Here is a 19,852-nt window from a genome sequence, read left to right as displayed (position 1 = left end):
TTCTCCGCCAAATTCATTCTAGTCATCTCAGTTCCAGCTTTTTTCTCGTCAGCTCCAAAGTATACCAAGGAGTTGAATTAGTGTGATAGCGGAGAGGACGTCGGGGAGCGATCTCATCAATGACTTCAGAGAGATGGCTGTTCCAGCCCTCTTATCAACTCATCTAACAAGTTGCCAGGAGGCCTCAGATCCCACATAGTGTTCTTGAAACCAGACAGATCCATAAGTCTCTGCGGGCAACCATAAATCAGCTTATTTGCCTATACAGGGCAGGCTTTCAGGGCATAATGAAAGTAGAGATTGGCACCGTGTAGACCATGGCACACTGTAACCAGAGATTGGTCACACCTCCACCCCACTCCAAAAACTGATTCCAGGGTGTGGCCTACTTGGCGCGTTGGGCCTGATATAAACAGAGTCCCAGTGCTGCCATGAATGACAGCATCATCTACAACGTCATCCACGTGGGCATTAAAGTCACCCCGGACTAATAGCCCAGTCTGAAACTGCCTTCAGTAGCCCTGATAGGGTATCTGTTGATGCTTTGGACTGTCAGTATACACCACCCAGATAGCCGAACTCTCTTCAGCATCCCAAGCCCAGTGCCTGGAATTTCTGGGGTGGGGAGTGCCCTGAAAGAGAAAGCCTCCTGTATCAGCAGTGCCACACACATACACTGGCCCTTTGCCAGGACTGATGCAGGACTGAGACACCAGTGGTGGGGCGACACAATTCTTTCAAGGTGACTGTCTCACTGTCCCTTACCAGGCCTTGGTCACGCATGCCAGGTGCACATCATGCTCTCGCAGAGTTTTGGTCTTATTTTTAAGAAAACTGGAGTTATATAGCATCAGTATTGGAGAACGGCCATCTTCCTAGTGTCACCACCCTCTTATTGCAGAAGAGGGCTGGGCCTGCCCATATCTCCATGCTCCTCCTTTGCTATATCTCCTTCTACTACCATACCTCCCATATCCCCCAGTAACTGGGTTCCCTGAACCTTCTCTGAGCTCCCAAATCACTACCATCCCCTCTTAGGTATCAACAGCTTATTCCTTCCAATATTCCTTTCAAAACTTAACATTTCTATCTCCTTGTCCTCCCACAACATTGACTGTATCCTTTCGTGTTCTCTCTATCACCCAGAGAATCACAGGGCAACCAGCCAGTTATCCCGCCTCAGCTCAGGGACTATTGATGAGTGGCTGACCAGATACTTTGGCCTGTTATTTGGAACCCATGGTGAAATGGTTAAAGCAGAGCTAGCTGAAACTAACTGCAGTGAAGACGGAGGTCCTGTGGTTGGGCTGGGGAGACTTGGGGAGGGGAGTGGCCACCTTCCAACTCTTAGCAAGGTACAATTAACGCCTCCGCTGACAGACAGAAGCTTGACACCTCACTATCTGCAGAGGGCCAAGTCACACAAGTGGCCAAATTGGCAATCTATCACCTATATCAGATCAGGTTATTGTCCCTCTACTTAAGTCATCCCCTGACCTAGCCACAGTGATTCACATTATGGTCACCTCCAGGCTATTTTAAATCACGCTACCCTGGGTTATCCTTGAGGCTGATCCAGACTCTCCAACTGGTGCAGAATGCACCAGTTGCACCACGGGAATGCACCACGGGAACCCCGTGGTATGAGCACATTAGTTCAGTGCTCACCTGCTGCATTGGCTGCCCATAGAGTACTGAGTCAGATTCAAGGTTCTGGTTTCAACTTTTAAAGCCCTGAGCGCTCTGGGACCATTGTATCTTTGGGACCGCCTCTCCAAATACACCCTAGGAGTGCACTCCACTCTGGAGGACATGTTGAGGACATCCCTGGCCCAAAAAATATCTGGCTGTCCTTAACCAGGGCCAGAGTATTTTCAGCTTTGGCTCTTGCCTAGTGGAATGCTCTGTTGAATGAGACCTGGACCCTGTGGGATTTGTCTCAGTTCTGCAGGGCCTGTAAGACAGAGCTATTTTGCCAGGCCTTTGGTTGAGGGCAGCAACAGCATTTTCCATCTTATCGGGCCTCCCTGTCCCCTCCCTATTCCTCTTAACTTCCTTTTCCCACTCCCTTTCCATTTGCCTTCATTCCCCTTAGTCAGAATTGTTTAGAGCAGGGGCTCTCAATATCTTTCAGCCTCCATGCCCCTTCGGAATTCTTACACAGGGCGGGGGAACAAGCACAAAATGCTCTAAACTCTTAATTTCGTCTGCTAATGTAGAGTCATATTATATTGAATTTTAAAGCTGATGGTTATAACGCTCAGTCTTGTAAACTAAATTGCTAAAATACTTTGCCCGCCAAAGTACAGTTTTGACTCTTTGACAGGTGAAATCCCTCTTAAAATTGTATATTTGACCATGAAATAAACAGAAAATCCTGTGACTTAACAGTGTCTTTCTTTCAATGTTACTTTTTAAATTTTAAACATAAATACATTTGTTCCTGAATAGCAGCACTGAATTGGAACTTAGACACAGCTCTCAGCCCAAGATAATTTTGATTTGTTGAGGTGCCGAAATAGGACCTATTTCTTGTTAGATTAGTTTTGGGAAGATTGAATTATTTGAGCTCTTTAAAAGAACTGTGCTTTACTATGGCAAATACACACTTAATTTGAAGAAATGTTATAGCATATTTGCATTGGGAAGTGTAACTGTTGGTAATTTTGCATTGTATTTTTAGATCACCATTCCCAGCAGTGTTAAGAGTATATGTATGCGCACAGGCTGAACATTCTGCAAATTAGGTCTTCAGCATTCAAAAGTATTTTACAGGGTTCATTTGCTCCTTGCCTAGTAGAACCATTTTTAGTCGATGTAAATATACCAGTACTGCTTTCTGTTCACAGTCTAATTTTATTTCCATGGGAGCCGCTATCTAAGGACTTGTATCTTCAATTTTGAATACTGAATAGTTGTATTACAACTGAAGATAGGATCTGCGTTTAAAATTCCACTTCTGTCTTGTGCTGTCCACTTTTATTCCAAGTGCAGACTGTGACCATGTTATCTTAATGTGATTTGACACTGTGCAACATTAGTTATAAAGTTTGGGTGGGATAAGAGTGGGGAGGTATGGGTTAACTTCAGCATGGCATTTTTTCAAACATTTTTCATGTGCTTAGGTACATCCAAGCAGAAGTCAACTTCCCTTCAGGTAGCAGATCAGGACCTACTGTCACCTTTTCACCCATACCAGCCTTTGGAATGTATAGTAGAAGAGACTGAAGGCAAGCTGAACGAACTTGGACAGAGAATTAGTGCTATTGAAAAAGCACAGCTCAAATCATTGGAGTTAATTCAAGGTGAACCTTTGAATAAAGATAAAATTGAAGAGCTCAAAAAGAACAGAGAAGAACAAGTACAGAAGAAGAAGAAAATATTAAAGGAACTGCAAAAGGTGGAGAGGCAGTTGCAGATGAAAACACAACAGCAATTTACCAAAGAATATTTGGAGACCAAAGGTCAGACTGAGACGCCCCATTCTCAGCAGCAGCCATGCCCACACACAGGTGTCCTCCCAGAAGTGGAAGGAAATGAGAGTCTTCCTATGGATAACTTTTCTGGGTTATCTCAGGTTGACAGTGTCCTGTGTAAAGATGAGCAGCAGCAGTCTCCATCACCTCCTGAGCAAACTGAGTTTGCCCCTCTCCAGCCTTTGTCAACACAGTGTAATTTTCCAAGTAACGTAGGTTGTAATGGGACAGATTCTTTTCAACTTCGCAAAGTATTAGGTAATCAGCAAACTGTAGGACAGCAGCAGCCAATTGCTGGACATGGGCAGGGGCTGTTAGTTCAAGAACCAGACGGATTAATGGTTGCCACTCCAGCACAGACGCTTACCGACACTCTTGATGACCTGATAGCAGGTGGGTTGAGAAATATACATTTTCTTGCATTACTGTGTGTGCTCAGTTTCCTTTGCTGTCATCCCCTGTGACGAGGCTGTCTTGCAGTTTTCCCCAGTGGAACTGTCTCATGGCTATTTCTTAGTATGCTTCATGTTAGCTTTCAGTTATAAATTCCCAAGTGTTTTTTGGGTTGCTTTATCAAAGGCAAAGTATTAAAATCTCCTTGTTTTATTGAAGTCTTATATCAGCCCTGTCAAAAAGTGTCATTGGACTCCTGCTTTACATTAACCTCCTGACTTAATGTTGTGTTGTTCTCATTTTTTAAGGAAAATCTAGTCATGAGAAACCATGGTGTTAGCACGTGACTGGGTAACAGTAGCTTCAGTACAAGAGTTTGGCTGTGGGTGGAGTCTTCAGTAGGTTCATGACTAAGTATTGCTTTTGAGGATGTTCTGTTTGTATGACTCATCACCTCCACATGAAGGCTGTTTACATGGTTGCCAAGGCCTGGGTGAATCTGAGGAGGTCTTGGTAGCTAAATACACCAACAGGCTTACTGGAATGCTACTTTTCTCAACCTTATCGTCATTTATTTTGTGTCATTTTCCCACATAACATATCCCTAAAACATTTTAGACCTGTTGGTAGTGGGGATGAGCAGTTTTGGTAGCTGCTCTCCTTACTCTCTTCTCCCCCCCCCACCCTTTAATAAAGTGAGTCAGTGCACGGGGAAATAGAAAATAGACTTGGCTTCGCAACAAACATTAGGTTAGCCAAAGCAACCAGCACCCTTACTGTCCCATCTTTTAATATCTCAAATTAATCAGAGAGGTTTCCTTTCAGTAGTGGGTTATATATACCGCCATAAACAAATGGAAAGCTTTGACTTATCAGCCGTATTTTCATTGCAAAAGAATTGGTGCAGTTGGAAACAAGATAAACCAGGGAGGGTCTGAGAGGTGCTTCTGAAGAGCCTTCTGCTGTGTCTACTACACAGCTGGTCTGGCTTCTCTCTTTTTTTTCCTTGGCCATATTTGGCAGAGCATCAGTGTTACTTCCCCAGATGGTTTTGCCATTGAGGGTGACACGTACTGTTATGGCATTCCTTCCTACAGTAAGAACCCCAGGTAACTGAAGAGGTTATACCGAAATTCGTATCAATACAATTCAGGTCTGGAAAAGGTCGTTTTTTCAGTTATTGAGCCTAATTCCTGGCTTTGTGCTAGGCACAAGAAGTATTCTGTATCACCAATTTTGATGGGGAAGTGCAAAACATAGTAGTAGCTGGTGCTTTATTAAATAGTAAACTATTGTTGTGAGTACATGTATTATTTTGAAATCAGGTTTATGGATTTTTTGTTTACAAATGCAGGAGAGAGATTTCTGAGGGTAGTAAAACTAAGCCAGTGGGTACCTTCTGAAGATACAGCTGTAATTTTTTGATACTGGCGCTTGTGTTACTTCAGCCCTAGATGTGCTTACTTTGGAAGAAATAACCCTTCTGAACTTGATGGTGCTGTGGGCATGAATGAATAGTAGCTCCAGTCAGTGGCCTGATCAATAGCTAGAGTAGTGTTTCCACTCCTTTAGGTTTAGGTCTTGGATTTCCTGGTAGTCTAGGAAAGGCTTGAATTTGCAGTTCTCCTTCCTCAGTATGTGCATAAAGCCTCAAAGGAACATGTTCCATAGTAAGCTTAAGAAATTCTATGACTGCTTTAACACTAGCAGTCCTGACCTGGTTGTTTAGGACATTGGCTTAGTGCACAGAGCCCTTGCTATCAGGAGGAATTTGCATTATTGCCCTGTGGTTACTTTCTGGACTCTTACGTGCTTACCTTCAGTTCTTCTAAAATTAAGTATAGAAGCAGCTGCTAAAGAAATACTTGGACTTTAGTTTTATGACAAAATCATAGGAAGTGGGCATAGATGGAAAAGAAGCAGCAAACTACATTAGTATTGGGGAATTTAGAAATTGGTGGGATCGTTTCAACATAAGAAGTATCATTTAAAACTCCTACCAAAGTTGTATAGTGCTCAGAGATAAGTTGTTCTTTGTGGGATTTGCACATGTAGCTTTCTAATACTTGCAGCACATTTTGCATATCTCTACTTCTCAGTTGCAGTTGAGAAAGTGAGATGGGAAACTTGTAATTGGCATGGAAGGAAGGACAGAGTTTACTGGTAGGCCCCCCTCTCCCCCCCCCCATTTTAATAATAAATATTCCACAGTCTGCTGCATTTTGGGCCATTGCACAAATTCACACTTCCAAGAACTATTAGTATAGGCCTAACTTCTGCACTTTTAAGATTTGTTTGTGTTCATGAGAAATCTGCAGCCTGATGTTCACATGGCCAGGTAGGAAAAGGTATATTGTTCAAAGTGATGTGAAAAATCACATTTCATGATGGTAGAACATTTTGATGAACTGCTTTTACCAAAACAAAAAAATATCCCACGCTTGCCAAAACTCTGATACTGCATGTGGTTATTAAGATGTTAGAGAGATGTTCTCATCAATAGAAAATAGCTGGTGCAAGAAGTAGACAGGCCAGCAGCTTGAACAAGGAGGGTCTGAGGGGTTTCTCCATATTTATTGAAAGTACAGAGTGAAAGAAAGAGGAGATTAGGATGCCCTCAGCACCATGTGAGAATTTGGCAGATCAGGGGTGGGACAAAGGTAATATAAAGTGGAAATGTTTGGGGGATAGTGTTGGCTGGGGAAAGGGAAATGTGAAGTCTTACCTGGTGTTGGGTAGAGGGAGATTGTGAAACTCTTGTGTGCAGAGGTTTGCAGGTTCCTGTTTGTCATACATATGCATTTTAATTCGAGCAGGCCAGAAGGGGCATATATCTGGATTGTGATTATGTTCCAGGCACAATAGGACGCAGCTTGCTATAGATACAGTTCAGCTACAGGCAGTGAATTCCAAGTCTCATACATTAGAATTTTAAGTGAAGCATCCATTTTGCAGAACGTTGGTTCAGTGGATTTTTTACTAGACTTCACATCAGATTTTTTTTTCAATCTTTGTTAATATTGTGGAAGAAGATTCTGGGTTTCTCAACAATAAATGGTATGGCCCTTACCTCAGATTTTTTTGTGAAATCTGCATACTGAGCAGTGTTATTAGTATATCTTTTCAAAAATGGAGAGAACTTCATTGATTCTTCTTTAAAACATAAAAGGGAAGGGTGGTTTCTTTGTAATAAAATGCACAACTGGGTTTCAGCCGAACCCATCAGTCATACTCTGAATAACAGTCTTGAAGTGAATCAGCTTAGCGTTGTAGTTAACTGAATCGTGTTAGGCTATGACCACTTTTAGACTGTTACTTTCTGCCCACTCCAAAAACACTGATCATAATTCTGCACACCCAGTGGGAGATGACCACTTAGTCATTTCTTCTCTCAGTATGCTTAGACCTCCTTGTAGCAACAACCTCTTATTGCCAATCTGTTGTTCCAAGAGAATAGGTTTGCTGCTCCCCCACTTATTTTTGTGGCAAATCATGATCCTCCATCCTGTTTTCATGAACACCCCAAAACTATGATGCTTTAAAAATAGCAAAATCCTATGATGTATGCAATCCCAGGAGTGTGGATGACATAAGAACAAGCCTGCTGGATCAGACCAGAGTCCATCTAGTCCAGCACTCTGCTACTCGCAGTGGCCCACCAGGTGCCTTTGGGTTCACATGCAGGAGGTGAAAGCAATGGCCTCCTGCTGCTGCTGCTGCTCCTGAGCACCTGGTCTGCTAAGGCATTTGCAATCTCAAATCAAGGAGGATCAAGATTGGTAGCCATAGATCGACTTCTCCTCCATAAATCTGTCCAAGCCCTTTTTAAAGCTATCCAGGTTAGTGATCATCACCACCTCCTGTGGCAGCATATTCCAAACACCAATCACACGTTGCGTGAAAAAATGTTTCCTTTTATTAGTCCTAATTCTTCCCCCCAGCATTTTCAATGTATGCCCCCTGGTTTTAGTATTGTGAGAAAGAGAGAAAAATTTCTCTCTGTCAACATTTTCTACCCCATTTTCTACCCCATTCTATAGACTTCAATCATATCCCCCTTCAGACGTCTCCTCTCCAAACTAAAGAGTACCAAATGCTGCAGCCTCTCCTCATAAGGAAGGTGCTCCATTCCCTCAATCATACTCGTTGCCCTTCTCTGCGTCTTTTCTATCTCTTCGATATCCTTTTTGAGATGTGGTGACCAGAACTGGACAGAGTACTCCAAGTGTGGTCGCACCACTGCTTTATATAAGGGCATGACAATCTTTGCAGTTGTATTATCAATTCCTTTCCTAATTATCCCCAGCATAGAGTTTGCCTTTTTCACAGCTGCCATGCATGGAACTGATAGCACTGGCCCCTGTAGTGTGTATGTGAAGTTTGGATGTTTTGCCCCATGTGCATCAATTTTCATTTTGCTACATTGAACTGCATTTGCCATTTCTTAGCCCACTCACCTAATTTATAAACGTCTGCTTGGAGCTCTTTGCAATCCTTTGCGGTTCTCACCACCCTACATAATTTGGTATCATCCGCAAACTTGACCACATAATTTGATATCGTCCGCAAACTTGGCCCACCCCTACTTCCGGGTAATTTATGAATGGGTTAAAGAGCACTGGTCCCAAAACGGATCCTTGGGGGACACCTTACATCTCTCCAGTGGGAGAACTTCCCATTTACACCCACCCTTTGCTTCCTGTTTCTCAACCATGCCATGTTTATATGCTTAACAGATACAAATAATTGTATCAAAAGTCAACAGTAAGTGTAGAGTTAGCATGGTGTAGTAGTTAAGAGCAGTGGACTCTAATCTGGAGAACTGGGTTTGATTCCACATGAATCCTCCATATGAATCCTGCTGGGCCTGTCACAGTTCTCAGAACTCTGAGCTCCACCTGCCTCACAAAGTGCCAGAGGTGGGGTAGAAATGAAAGGCGATTGTAAGTCGCTTTGAGACTCTTTGCAGTAGAGAAAAGCGGGGTATAAAAATCAACTCTTCTAGTTAAAAAGTGGGGGGGACCACAAGTTTTATTATTGTATAAATGACTAGCTTGATAGTCATATGTATTGCTACACTTCATATGCTTCAAAAAGTTTTATTTCTTGCAAGCATTAGTTCTTTCTATAGATTAAGGTGACAAGAAATTGTCTTACTCCTTATTCTGGCTGTAAAGCATGCCTATTTTCCTAACACTTCGAGTCAGATAGCACTTACTGTATATACTCGAGTATAAACTGACCCGACTATAAGCTGAGGCACCTAATTTTACCACAAAAAACTGGGAAACTTTCTGACTTGAGTATAAGCCTTCGAACTTGACTCAGTAGCAGCTAGAAATAGAAGATTTGGGAGCAAGATGAGATATAGTTGCTTAACAGAGTTTGCATTAGGGATGAGCAGCTTTCCAGCTCTCTAGGAATACAAATGAACCACTGCTTTCCTCCAAATGTAGAATAATTCTGGGTTTCATAGCCATTCCAGCTTAAATTTTGCTCCAAAGAAAGTTTCTGTCTCAGCAACATCAGTATTTGGCGGTAAACTACTGTATGAAGTATTGTATTCATCTAGAATGCAACACACCAATAACCCTTAGGAGAGAAATGCCTTGGTTTCTTTTAACACACACAACCTAGTTGTAATGCTATGCAGGCTGTCCTTACAGCTTGTTTTTACGGCTCTCTGGTGAGTTAGAAAAAAAGCAGCAACATGCTTACCGGATCCCCATAGCAGCCCCAGCTCTGGCCGCCATCTTGAAATTATCAAATATACTCGCGTATAAGCCGAGGGGGGCTTTTTCAGCATAAAAACTGTGCTGAAAAGGTTGGCTTATACTCAAGTATATACGGTAACTTTTGTCCATAATCTCAATGAAGAGGTGTGTCTGTTCCTTTTTGCAGAAGCTACTGTAGTACATTCAGTAGCAGCATCTTATTTTGTAGCACCAGGAACTACTGGTGAGACAGCACTAGCAATTTACATGCACAGAAATAATTATCTTTGGAAATGGATTTTCCTTTTGCATTGTTTAATGCATGTAACAGTTGAATTTCATATCCAAACAGTATCTTTTTGAGGTCGGTAATTATTACGCCAGTGACTTGTGGAATGTGATATAACCTAAATAGCTCAGAAGTTGTCCTCTTTTGCAAATTCCTTCTCAAAAAAATGAGCTTTCCAGGACACCCAGCCCTCATACATATTGCTTTTTCCAGACCAAAACAGTGTGCATATATTTAATCTCATGTTGCTCATTTTTGTTTTCCCTTTAGTCACTTTGTATAGTAGATGCGTTAGAAGCTGTAGTCCTTTTTCCTGTTTTGTTTTGTTTTGTTTTGTTTTGTTGTGCTTGTTCTGTGAAGTGCTATACACTGTGATGGAGCTGTATGCATATAAATATTATTGCAGCTCTCCTCTGAAACATAAACAGAAATCAGTATTGAGTTGTTTCAGGTGATCCTTTGATTGGGCGGTGTTTCTGCCTATATTGGTCATGGATGTCTTCCTTGTTTCTGTTTTTAAAAAAGAGAAACACCCATTCCATTTGGTCTACCAGTGAACAAGACCCAGAACACTTTATCTGAAGGACGGGCAGAAGTTTACTTACCGTAATTTTGTCAAGAGTACTGACCAGCTTGATACACTGGTGGGGAAGGGCTGGACAAAGCTCAGTTTCTTTGGGAGCTTGTGGCTTGGAAAAGGTTTACTACATCTTCCTCACCATACATGTGATAGGACTCCTCTTTACCACTCAGCGTGAAGAATTTTGCCATTCGGAGGTTAAACCAGCGCTTTCAGGGGATGTTTTATAAATCTTAGTAATCAGTTGTGAGAGCATCTCCTGAATTTTGACTGTTTGGGTAGCAGAAATGAGGCTTTCTGCCTTAGCGATAGGTTATGGCCCTCAAAAGTTTTCAAGTATCTGTACAGCTATACTGGCTGCTTTTCTCCCTGATCAGATACTTAGAAATGCTAGTGAACAGAGGGAAAACTTGCAGAAGTACCGTTCCAGGTTCTGCATGTGTTTTCCCCCTGGGTTGACCTACAACAGCAAAGACTCGTGTGAATAAAAAATTTAAACAATGTAAGCTGCTCCTTTTGGTGCCCCATCTAACTTTCCATTAGTTAGCTTCAAGTTTATATGAAACTCAGGACAACCATCCTGGGCTTTCAGTGGACAAAGAAAAATGGTCTTTGTTACATTTTCTTGTGTGAAACCAAGTTTACGCTTCACCCTTTGATATCTCTCCCTGCTTATTCAATCTGAATAAGATCTATTCTCTGTACAGTTTTTTATGGTGAACCCTTGAATTGATCCAGAAATTAAATGGAAGCATATTGGTTCTGTTTGCCTCAACCTTTAGGTCGGGTTGTCATATATGGACCATATTCAGAGTAGTGTGTCATGACTATCCAGTAATGGGTATTTTCATCTTGAATGTAAAAAAGTGTTTCTTTAAAATATTAATGATCAGGTGAAGAGTCAACATAATTTTGGTATCATTTGATTGCTAGCTATTGCTTTAAGCAACAAAATTATCGAGGCTAAACTAGATTCAACTCCTAGAGATCTAAGCTGCCTATATGAAAAGTTTAAAGTCAAGGAAATGCTTAACATTGAAGTGTTATTGTTTCATAAAAACATGGATACAGCACAAATGCCAGGTAGCAGATTTCAATTTTAAAAAATCAGTAGGTGAAGTGACCTATCTTTTAGTTGTCCTTCATTGATCAGAGCTTGCCCGTCTTCTGCGTATCCTTCCTCGGTTGTTGTAGAACAGAAGAGTTTTGTTCAGCATTTGGGTTTCATGTCCAATGCATGTTGTCACTTTGTCCAATCACTGACTTATTTCTGCACTCACACACAAAGCTGCTTCTACTGAGTCTGGCTAAGCCAGCAGTTTCTGCTGTGACTGGTGGTCGTTTTCCAACATTTCAAGCACAGAAGGCTCTTCCCAACACCTCTAACCTCAGATCTTTTAAGCGGAGATTTCAGGAATTGAATCTGGGACCTTTTGCGTGCAAACCATGTGCTCTGCCACTGAGCTATGGCCCCTTTAAATTTTCTAATAATTGCTGCTTTGTTAGAAAGCTGATTTGTAATTGCTCAAGTGCATTTTTTCCTAAATCTGGACACATATCGTATTTCTCAGCTTAAAGAAAGCATCTAAGAACTATTTTTAGGGCAGCCAATGAAAGCTCACTCTTTGAAGCGATATGCACTGAAGTCAGAGTCTTGAGAATCACTTTAGATTTTGTGTTTGGCTACTATACCTTTACCATCCTGGAGTTGCAGCTTCTGAATGTTTTGCAGAGGACATATTCCATACTTTCCATGTGCACTCTTCACATTTGTTCAAGTGTGCATTATTTTATGTTTGGGCGTTGGTACCCAAATGCAAAATTGTAGAGTGAGAGTTGGCCCAATGATTTTCTGGAATGAGGGCACCATTTTCTGTTTTCTTGGCAGTTCATTATTTGAATAATTAATAGGACATAATCTGTTCTCTGGGAAAAGAACTCTCCTTGCAGCAGATAACATTTATTTTCTTTTCCAGCTGTTAATAGCAGAGTGCCCACTGGCTCCAGTTCCTCAAATACTACAGAATCACCTACACCTGAGCCCTGTTCACAAGCGCTCAATGTATCTTCTCAGTCGGTGCTCCCCACATACCCTTCTGTTGACATTGATGCCCATGTGAGTAGTTATACATTGGTTTTAGTTTTAACAGGCAATTCTGTGATAGGTATTTCTATGATAGGTCTTTAATAAGCATTTCTGTGATAGGTGTTAAGTGTTCTGTCCTGAAATAAAAATATGTCTTTTCAATCAAGACTGAGAGTAACCATGATACCGCGCTGACTCTTGCATGTGCTGGTGGTCACGAAGAGCTCGTCTCAGTGTTGATAGCGCGAGGTGCCAGCATAGAACACAGAGACAAGAAGGGTAAGCTTTCTAAGTGGTACTACTTGTGCAATGGATACTGTCTGTCACACTTCCTATAACTTCTTAGCTCTTTTGGTTTTCCTGGCTTTGCAACTATGTTGACAAGTTTAAGAGAACTTGATTCTTCTTACTATATTGGACATGAAGCAGTAATTGAGGATACTTGGAGCTGCACCCTTTGGAGCTGAGTATGTAAGCCCTGACTCTCCAGTACACACAAAAAGCGGCATCTAGCAACTGTTAATAATACAAAATAAGATCTGTAAATAGCAGTTATAAAGACCTATGACAAGTAAATGGTAAAACCAGTTTTAAAATCTGTAGAAACCCGATTTCAACAATAACAAAGTAGCAGCATTGTTTAAATTCATGCGACGACAATGGCCTCGTGAATGTAAATAAATCTTCTGCCTTATTTAACCTGTGCTCTGCCATCCCCCTTCTTTATTCTGTACATCTCACAGCATCTCTCTCCTTTCCATAGCTGTTTCTATTTTTTTTTACTTTTGCTGCCTAAAATAGCTTCTAATGTGGTCATTTCTGTTAGGTTTTACACCGCTGATTTTAGCTGCAACAGCTGGGCATGTTGGTGTAGTGGAAATCCTTCTAGACAAAGGTGGGGATATAGAAGCACAGTCTGAACGTACTAAGGACACTCCGCTCTCACTAGCATGTTCTGGCGGACGCCAAGAGGTAAATGTTTCTTATCTTCGGTGGGCTTAGCATGAAGTTCTGTTAAGTGTTGTGATCTTATGCTGAGTGAAACACAAACTTCTACAAGTCCTGCATGTCTCCCCAGTTCCTTTCAGCATTCCACTGTATGCTGTTACATTATGAATACAATATTTTAGAAATATGAGTTTTTATGAGTGTTGATTATTAATGGTGCACATGTCTCTTCAGCTTTCTTTGTGGTTGTTCTTCATGTCCTCTAGGTGTTTAACTTCATTCTCTGTTGATTTGATGCCTAGTTTCTAGGATAATTCTTATATATATAAATGCTGTCTTTACAGTCAGGTTTGCAGAAAATCATTGGCAGTTGAGAGAAAAGACACTGAAAATTGAATATGATAAAAACACTCCTGCCCTATCCAGACATGCCAGATATTATGTAGTGTCTGTGCATTGTGGAATCTCACTTTTTGTGTCTTTTAAAATAGTTCATAACAGTTCTTCGTGTTAAACCCACGCATGGTAGATGATGTGCATGTAGATCCTCTTCCAAGGTTTCATCCAGTGCATAGGTGGAGGTGTCCAACCTTGTAGGTTTTGAAAAATATCAGATGTATGTGAATGGGATTCTAAACTGCCCGCTGTTATTGTGTCTATTTAATGTATAAAATTGGTTTCTTCCAATCTCTCAAGAAAAGATTCAAGCTCCCAAAATGAGGCATGCAGAGAATTTAATTTTCATTTATTGGATAATAAGATTTGTATGTTGACTAGGTAAATAATGATTGGTGCAAAAGGCGGTGCTGCTTTCATCTTTGTTGATGATGATGATTGCTACCCTGTTTCCCCGAAAATAAGACATACCATGAGAATAAGACGTAGTAGAGGTTTTGCTGAAGTGCTAAATATAAAGCATCCCCCGAAAGTAAGACATAGCAAAGTTTTTCTGTGGAAGAATGCCCATTGAACAGAACACCAGAGCATGCAGCTGTGGAGCGGAAAAATAAGACATCCCCTGAAAATAAGACATAGCACATCTTGGGGAGCAAAAATTAATATAAGACACTGTCTTATTTTTGGGGAAACACATTAGCAGAAGGTTTTTTGGACAGATTTGAAGCAAAATGTGTGATATTCCAGGAGAACTTGGGCACTGCAGCTTGAGCTGTTGGCTTTATTGTTCCAGACCTCAGTCTAAGAGCAGGGGGGTTGAAAGAAAGGAAGTAACAATTTGGACTCTTGCTGATTCTGCCCAGCTCGGGAGGCAGTTGCCCGATCCTGCTCATACTGTTGTCCATTTCAGGTGGTTGACTTGCTGCTAGCACGTGGAGCAAACAAGGAGCACAGGAATGTGTCCGATTATACACCTCTAAGTCTTGCTGCTTCGGGGGGATATGTGAACATTATAAAGATCCTTCTTAATGCTGGAGCAGAAATTAATTCAAGGTAACAAGCTGTTCTGGTTTGGTTTGAGATGGGGGCCTTGCATTCTGTCTTCTTCATTATCCATTAATGTTCTTCCCTCTCTCTCTCCCTCTCCCCCCGCCCCCCCAATTTTAAAGGCATATAGCGGGGTCTGTTGTTCAAACTGATACTGTGAGAGATAGGAAACTTGCATTCAGTGGAGCATCTGTTGGTGACAAATATATGACATGTTCTAAGTCTTAGTTTTACATTTTCAGTGTTATGATTTGATAATAGTACATGGTAATTTGTAAATTGTAACATTTGCTTATTTTGGATGGCTTTTGGATGTCATATCTATCCTCTATGTGCCTTGTTTTAAATATGCAACTTTCCTGAGAAAAGACTAGTTTGTTTTGACATTTATCCCTGTTTGGTTAGTCTAATGATTGTGTTGTTTCTTCTCTGTAGGACTGGGAGTAAACTGGGCATTTCTCCTCTGATGTTGGCAGCTATGAACGGCCACGTTCCTGCCGTGAAGCTGTTACTTGACATGGGCTCAGACATCAATGCCCAGATTGAAACCAATAGGAACACTGCTCTCACTTTGGCCTGTTTCCAGGGCCGAGCAGAGGTGGTCAGTCTGCTTCTGGACAGAAAAGCCAATGTTGAACATAGGGCAAAGGTGAGCAAGCAGGGGGATGTTTATGTTCTTCCCTCCAAAGAGATGGTATAAAAAGTCTCAAGTTTTAAGAACTGGTGAGGCAGATCTGGAAACTTCAGCCTGCCTTACTGATTTGAAAGCAAAATCAGCCCATCTGCGCATCGACAGTAGTTTTAAAGCATTATTGCTGTACTTCAGATAATGTGTCGTGTTGCAAGATGCAATACTGAGATATTTCGGTCACATTTGACTAGAGCGTTGATGGGTTGGAAGCTACCAATGGATTGTGGTCCAGACTTCGTCGTTCGTTTGTTTTTTAAAGATTTTTTGTAAAAACAAAGAGACCAATAGTAGAGTTCACTACTAGATGCAAGTAAAGAGAGGTCATGGGCATCTTGGACAGTTGTGTGGAAGCAGAAATCCTCCCAGTTGTGACTATTCAGTCCTATGTAACAACCAAAATTAGGGAAGTATCTACACCCTAAATTCCTGATGACCCAACCCAACGGACATGCATAGTAAAATTCCAAACTCTATGCTGATAGCCAGCATCCAAAGGTGCTTGATATATGTATTGTTCATTTTTATTTATTTGTTCGATTCGATATTCTGCTCTCCCTTTTAGGCTGACTTTATATATTTTTTATTTTATTATACTTACTACTCCTCCCTTTCCCAGCTAATGACAGGGCTCATAGTGGCTAACATATATAATTAAAATAGCATACAAAACAATTCGTTGTACAATTCAACAACAACAATAGTCAATAAGAAATCTTAAAATATTAGATGTTAACATTACCAATGATGGCAGAAGGGCTCTGGCTCTGGCAGAAGGCCCCTAATGGAGCTAAATCAACACTCCCACCCCATTATAATTTAATTTTCTGGAGTGGGAGGGGAGAAGGAGTGGAGATAGAAACTGAAGGCCAGCAAGTTGGAAAAGGAACTATAGCTGCCTAAACCAAAGGCCAGTGGGACATCTCCGCCCAGAAGTCCTATGGAACTGAATAAAATCCTGTAGGGCCCTGGTGTCAGAAAATAGAGAGTTCCACCTGACCCTGGTTGAGGCCACCTGGGCATTCTTGAGGCCAGAAGGTTACTACTGGTTGAGCGAAGCCCCCTTTTTTCTAATTGTGTGCACTGAAACAATTCTGAAAATGGCTGTTGTGGGTTTTCCACTCTGCGTAGCCATGGTCGGATACCATGTTTCCCCGAAAATAAGACAGTGTCTTATATTAATTTTTGCTCCCAAAGATGTGCTATGTCTTATTTTCAGGGGAAGTCTTATTTTTCTGTGTTCTGTTGGTCGGGCATGCTTCCAAACAAAAACTTTGCTACGTCTTACTTTCGGGGGATGCCTTATATTTCGCACTTCAGCAAAACCTCTACTACGTCTTATTTTCTGGGGATGTCTTATATTCGGGGAAACAGGGTAGACATACATCTTCAGATGTATGTCTAGTCAGTTGTGTTTCTCTCAGTGGCACAAATACATCGCACTGAGAATCTTACCGTGACACGTCTCTGAAGATGCAGCAAAACGTTAGGAGTAAAAACTTCCAAGCCACAACTACACAGCCTGGAAAACCCACAACAGCCAGTTGGTTGTGAAGGGCTGTGAAAGCCCTTCACAACACAACGTTCAAAATTTCAAGATTTCAAGATAATATTTTGGGTTTTAATAAAGTTTGGTTCCTTTGGCAAGGGCTGCCTTGACAGTCTTAAGCCTCAAAACTTATTTTCTCTGGCAGAGGAATAGTAAAGGGGCTGGACAATGAGTGTTGTCCCTCAGCTAGTAAAAGAAAAATAATGTTGAGATCGTGTTCAGAATTGCTTTCTCTAGACATGATTGAAACACATTCTCTTGAACAGACTGGTCTCACCCCTCTGATGGAAGCTGCTTCTGGAGGATATGCAGAAGTTGGAAGAGTTCTTCTTGATAAAGGAGCAGATGTCAATGCTCCCCCTGTGCCTTCCTCAAGAGATACTGCTTTAACAATTGCAGCAGACAAAGGCCACTACAAGTTCTGTGAGCTTCTGATCAATCGGTACGAATTTCCTGTTGTTTTTGATGTTGTTGTTTTGCCGTCAGTGTTATTTTAAAGAATAACATATGCAAAATAGAGGATGGTCCCTAATCCGTTGTAACTCTGGATGGTGAGAGATGTTTTGAAGTCAGCTATTTATGTTCTGCATTCAACTGGGGTCTGCAAATAGGTTGAGTTTCTGTTTCTGCCCCAGTTACTTAGCAGTTTCACGCTCTCTTTTTAGGGGGGCACACATTGATGTTCGGAACAAGAAAGGAAACACACCACTCTGGTTGGCAGCAAACGGTGGTCACCTTGATGTAGTGCAGCTGCTTGTGCAAGCAGGAGCTGATGTGGATGCTGCAGATAATCGTAAAATCACACCCCTGATGTCAGCATTTCGTAAGGTCAGTGGGCAGAATGTTTTCATAAAATGAAGGTTCAGCAAAAGTCAGCCCTGCAGTTTTCCACAGCTAGCTTATCCTTTGGAAGGAGCTGTTCCCTGTTTGTCTTGAGGCTGGACAGTTGAGGCGAACTGCAAAGGTTTGAGACGGCCAGCCTGATACTTTATGTTTGGAGAAGTTGCCTGGGAGTAATTTTCCTTACAGACTCATGTGGAGTTTCCCACAGTGATGCCATGACTAGGAAAAGCTCTTACCCTGTTAAGGATCTGTGTTTCATCCCAAACAAAAAACAGAATTCATCTTTGTGGTCTTATGTGCAGTCCCAAATGGGACTTCCTGTAGCAACCGAGTGCTCCCTTCCCTTTGGAGCCGTGGGCAGGAAGTTTTCCCACCAAAACGGTCCCGAGGTCCAAGGGGGAGGGAGCAATCCCCTCAGTTCTCTTTTCACTTCGGTGCAATTAAATCCCAGTACTCTGAAATCCGAGTACTGAAGTAAGCAGCTAGGAAAATTTCCTTGAGGGAGGGAACCTTCCAGGAAGTAGCAACCAGGGGGCCAAAGAAAGCTTGAAGCTTGCAAGACCACATAAAGATTCAATGAAGAAATATGTTGCACTAGTGGAGATAAAACGAAAGGACACTCAGATTTCTTCCTTGTCCCATCAAGAGAATCCAGGAAAGACAAGACTTGTGTTTTGAGACTGGGGTCACAGGCTGGAATACAGCCATTCCTGTGGGATTAATAGGACATCACATGCTGTGGCCTCTGCCAGACATCCCTTTCGGCTATCAAAAACAGACAGTAGGGCCAAGCTGCTATTTTATATCATTTCGGATCTGTTTATTGTGAAAGAGAAAAAGTGTTACTGGAAATCTTCTAACTAGCGCTGTGCTCAGGCTTCTCATGACATTTCTCACACATTTTCCAGTATTTCTTTGCAACTATTAAAAAGTAAGAAAACAGAAGCTCAGGTTCTGTACTTTTGATGCAATTCTGCTGGAGTGCGGTGGATAGGCAGCCCTGAATGTATATTGCCAGGTGCTGGAGAAAGAGGGGCAAGACCACTCTTTTATCCTACCTTGTTTTCAAATCTTGTTTAGCATCTGGCAGGTCTAAATAGGCCTTCATCTCATGCAGCCAATGCAACATCATAGCTGAGATTATCTACTCCTATTTTAATACAGATTTCCTTGGTTTTATGGGGGTATATGTAACTGATACAAGTTTTAGCTTCTTTTCTGTGCAGAGTACATTTGAGCATTGCCCCCCTCCCTCCTTTTTTACCTCAGGGCCATGTGAGAGTGGTTCAGTTTTTGGTGAAAGAGGTGAACCAGTTCCCTTCAGACATTGAATGCATGAGGTACATAGCAACAATAACTGACAAGGTAAGTTCCACAAAGACTCCCGGCTGGTCTTGAATGATGTAGTTAACCACGTACAACACATAGGAGTAATTCCGGGGCAGGCTTTGCTTGATGGATATCATCAGTGGTGGGATCCAAAAATTTTAGTAACAGGTTCCCATGGTGGTGGGATTCAAACTGTGGCGTAGCGCCAATGGGGCTGGGCGGGGCACGATGGGGGCATGGCCGGGTATTCCAGGGGCGGGGCATTCCTGGGCGGGGCTGTGGCAAGGACACAGCCGCTGCGCCAGTCCTTGGGCGGGAAATGAATGCATGCAGGCGCAGGCTGCCATGCACGCCGGTCCACCTCCTGCTAGACTGCTTCAAGTTCTGCATGCTACTGCTGAGAGGAGGGGCGTAACTAAGGCAAAAATCACGGGGCAAAATCACCAATTAGTAACCCCCGTTCGGCACACACAAATAATTAGTAACCTACTCTCGGGAACCTGTGAGAACCTGC

General features: G+C 42.0%; 1 protein-coding gene across 6 annotated transcripts in view; it reads left to right on the top strand.

Annotated features, from left to right (window-relative positions):
• ANKHD1 (ankyrin repeat and KH domain containing 1) overlaps positions 1–19,852 on the top strand; it is a 117,586-nt gene that overhangs the window by 77,852 nt on the left and 19,882 nt on the right. For 4 of the 6 annotated variants that reach the window (XM_048515469.1, XM_048515471.1, XM_048515470.1 and 1 more), the window contains exons 15-23: positions 3,126–3,869; positions 12,429–12,568; positions 12,706–12,817; positions 13,365–13,510; positions 14,793–14,935; positions 15,365–15,578; positions 17,433–17,608; positions 17,832–17,994; positions 19,279–19,374. In XM_048515469.1, the coding sequence (XP_048371426.1) occupies positions 3,126–3,869; positions 12,429–12,568; positions 12,706–12,817; positions 13,365–13,510; positions 14,793–14,935; positions 15,365–15,578; positions 17,433–17,608; positions 17,832–17,994; positions 19,279–19,374 (1,934 nt within the window). The remainder of the gene's footprint in view (positions 1–3,125; positions 3,870–12,428; positions 12,569–12,705; positions 12,818–13,364; positions 13,511–14,792; positions 14,936–15,364; positions 15,579–17,432; positions 17,609–17,831; positions 17,995–19,278; positions 19,375–19,852) is intronic. The other 2 variants (XM_048515473.1, XM_048515472.1) reach the window with 1 other exon arrangement.

This window comes from Sphaerodactylus townsendi, linkage group LG14, assembly GCF_021028975.2.
Source record: "Sphaerodactylus townsendi isolate TG3544 linkage group LG14, MPM_Stown_v2.3, whole genome shotgun sequence".
Lineage (NCBI taxonomy): Eukaryota > Metazoa > Chordata > Lepidosauria > Squamata > Sphaerodactylidae > Sphaerodactylus > Sphaerodactylus townsendi.
Note: the sequence above shows the minus strand (reverse complement) of the source record. Positions and strands in the feature narration are given on the sequence as shown.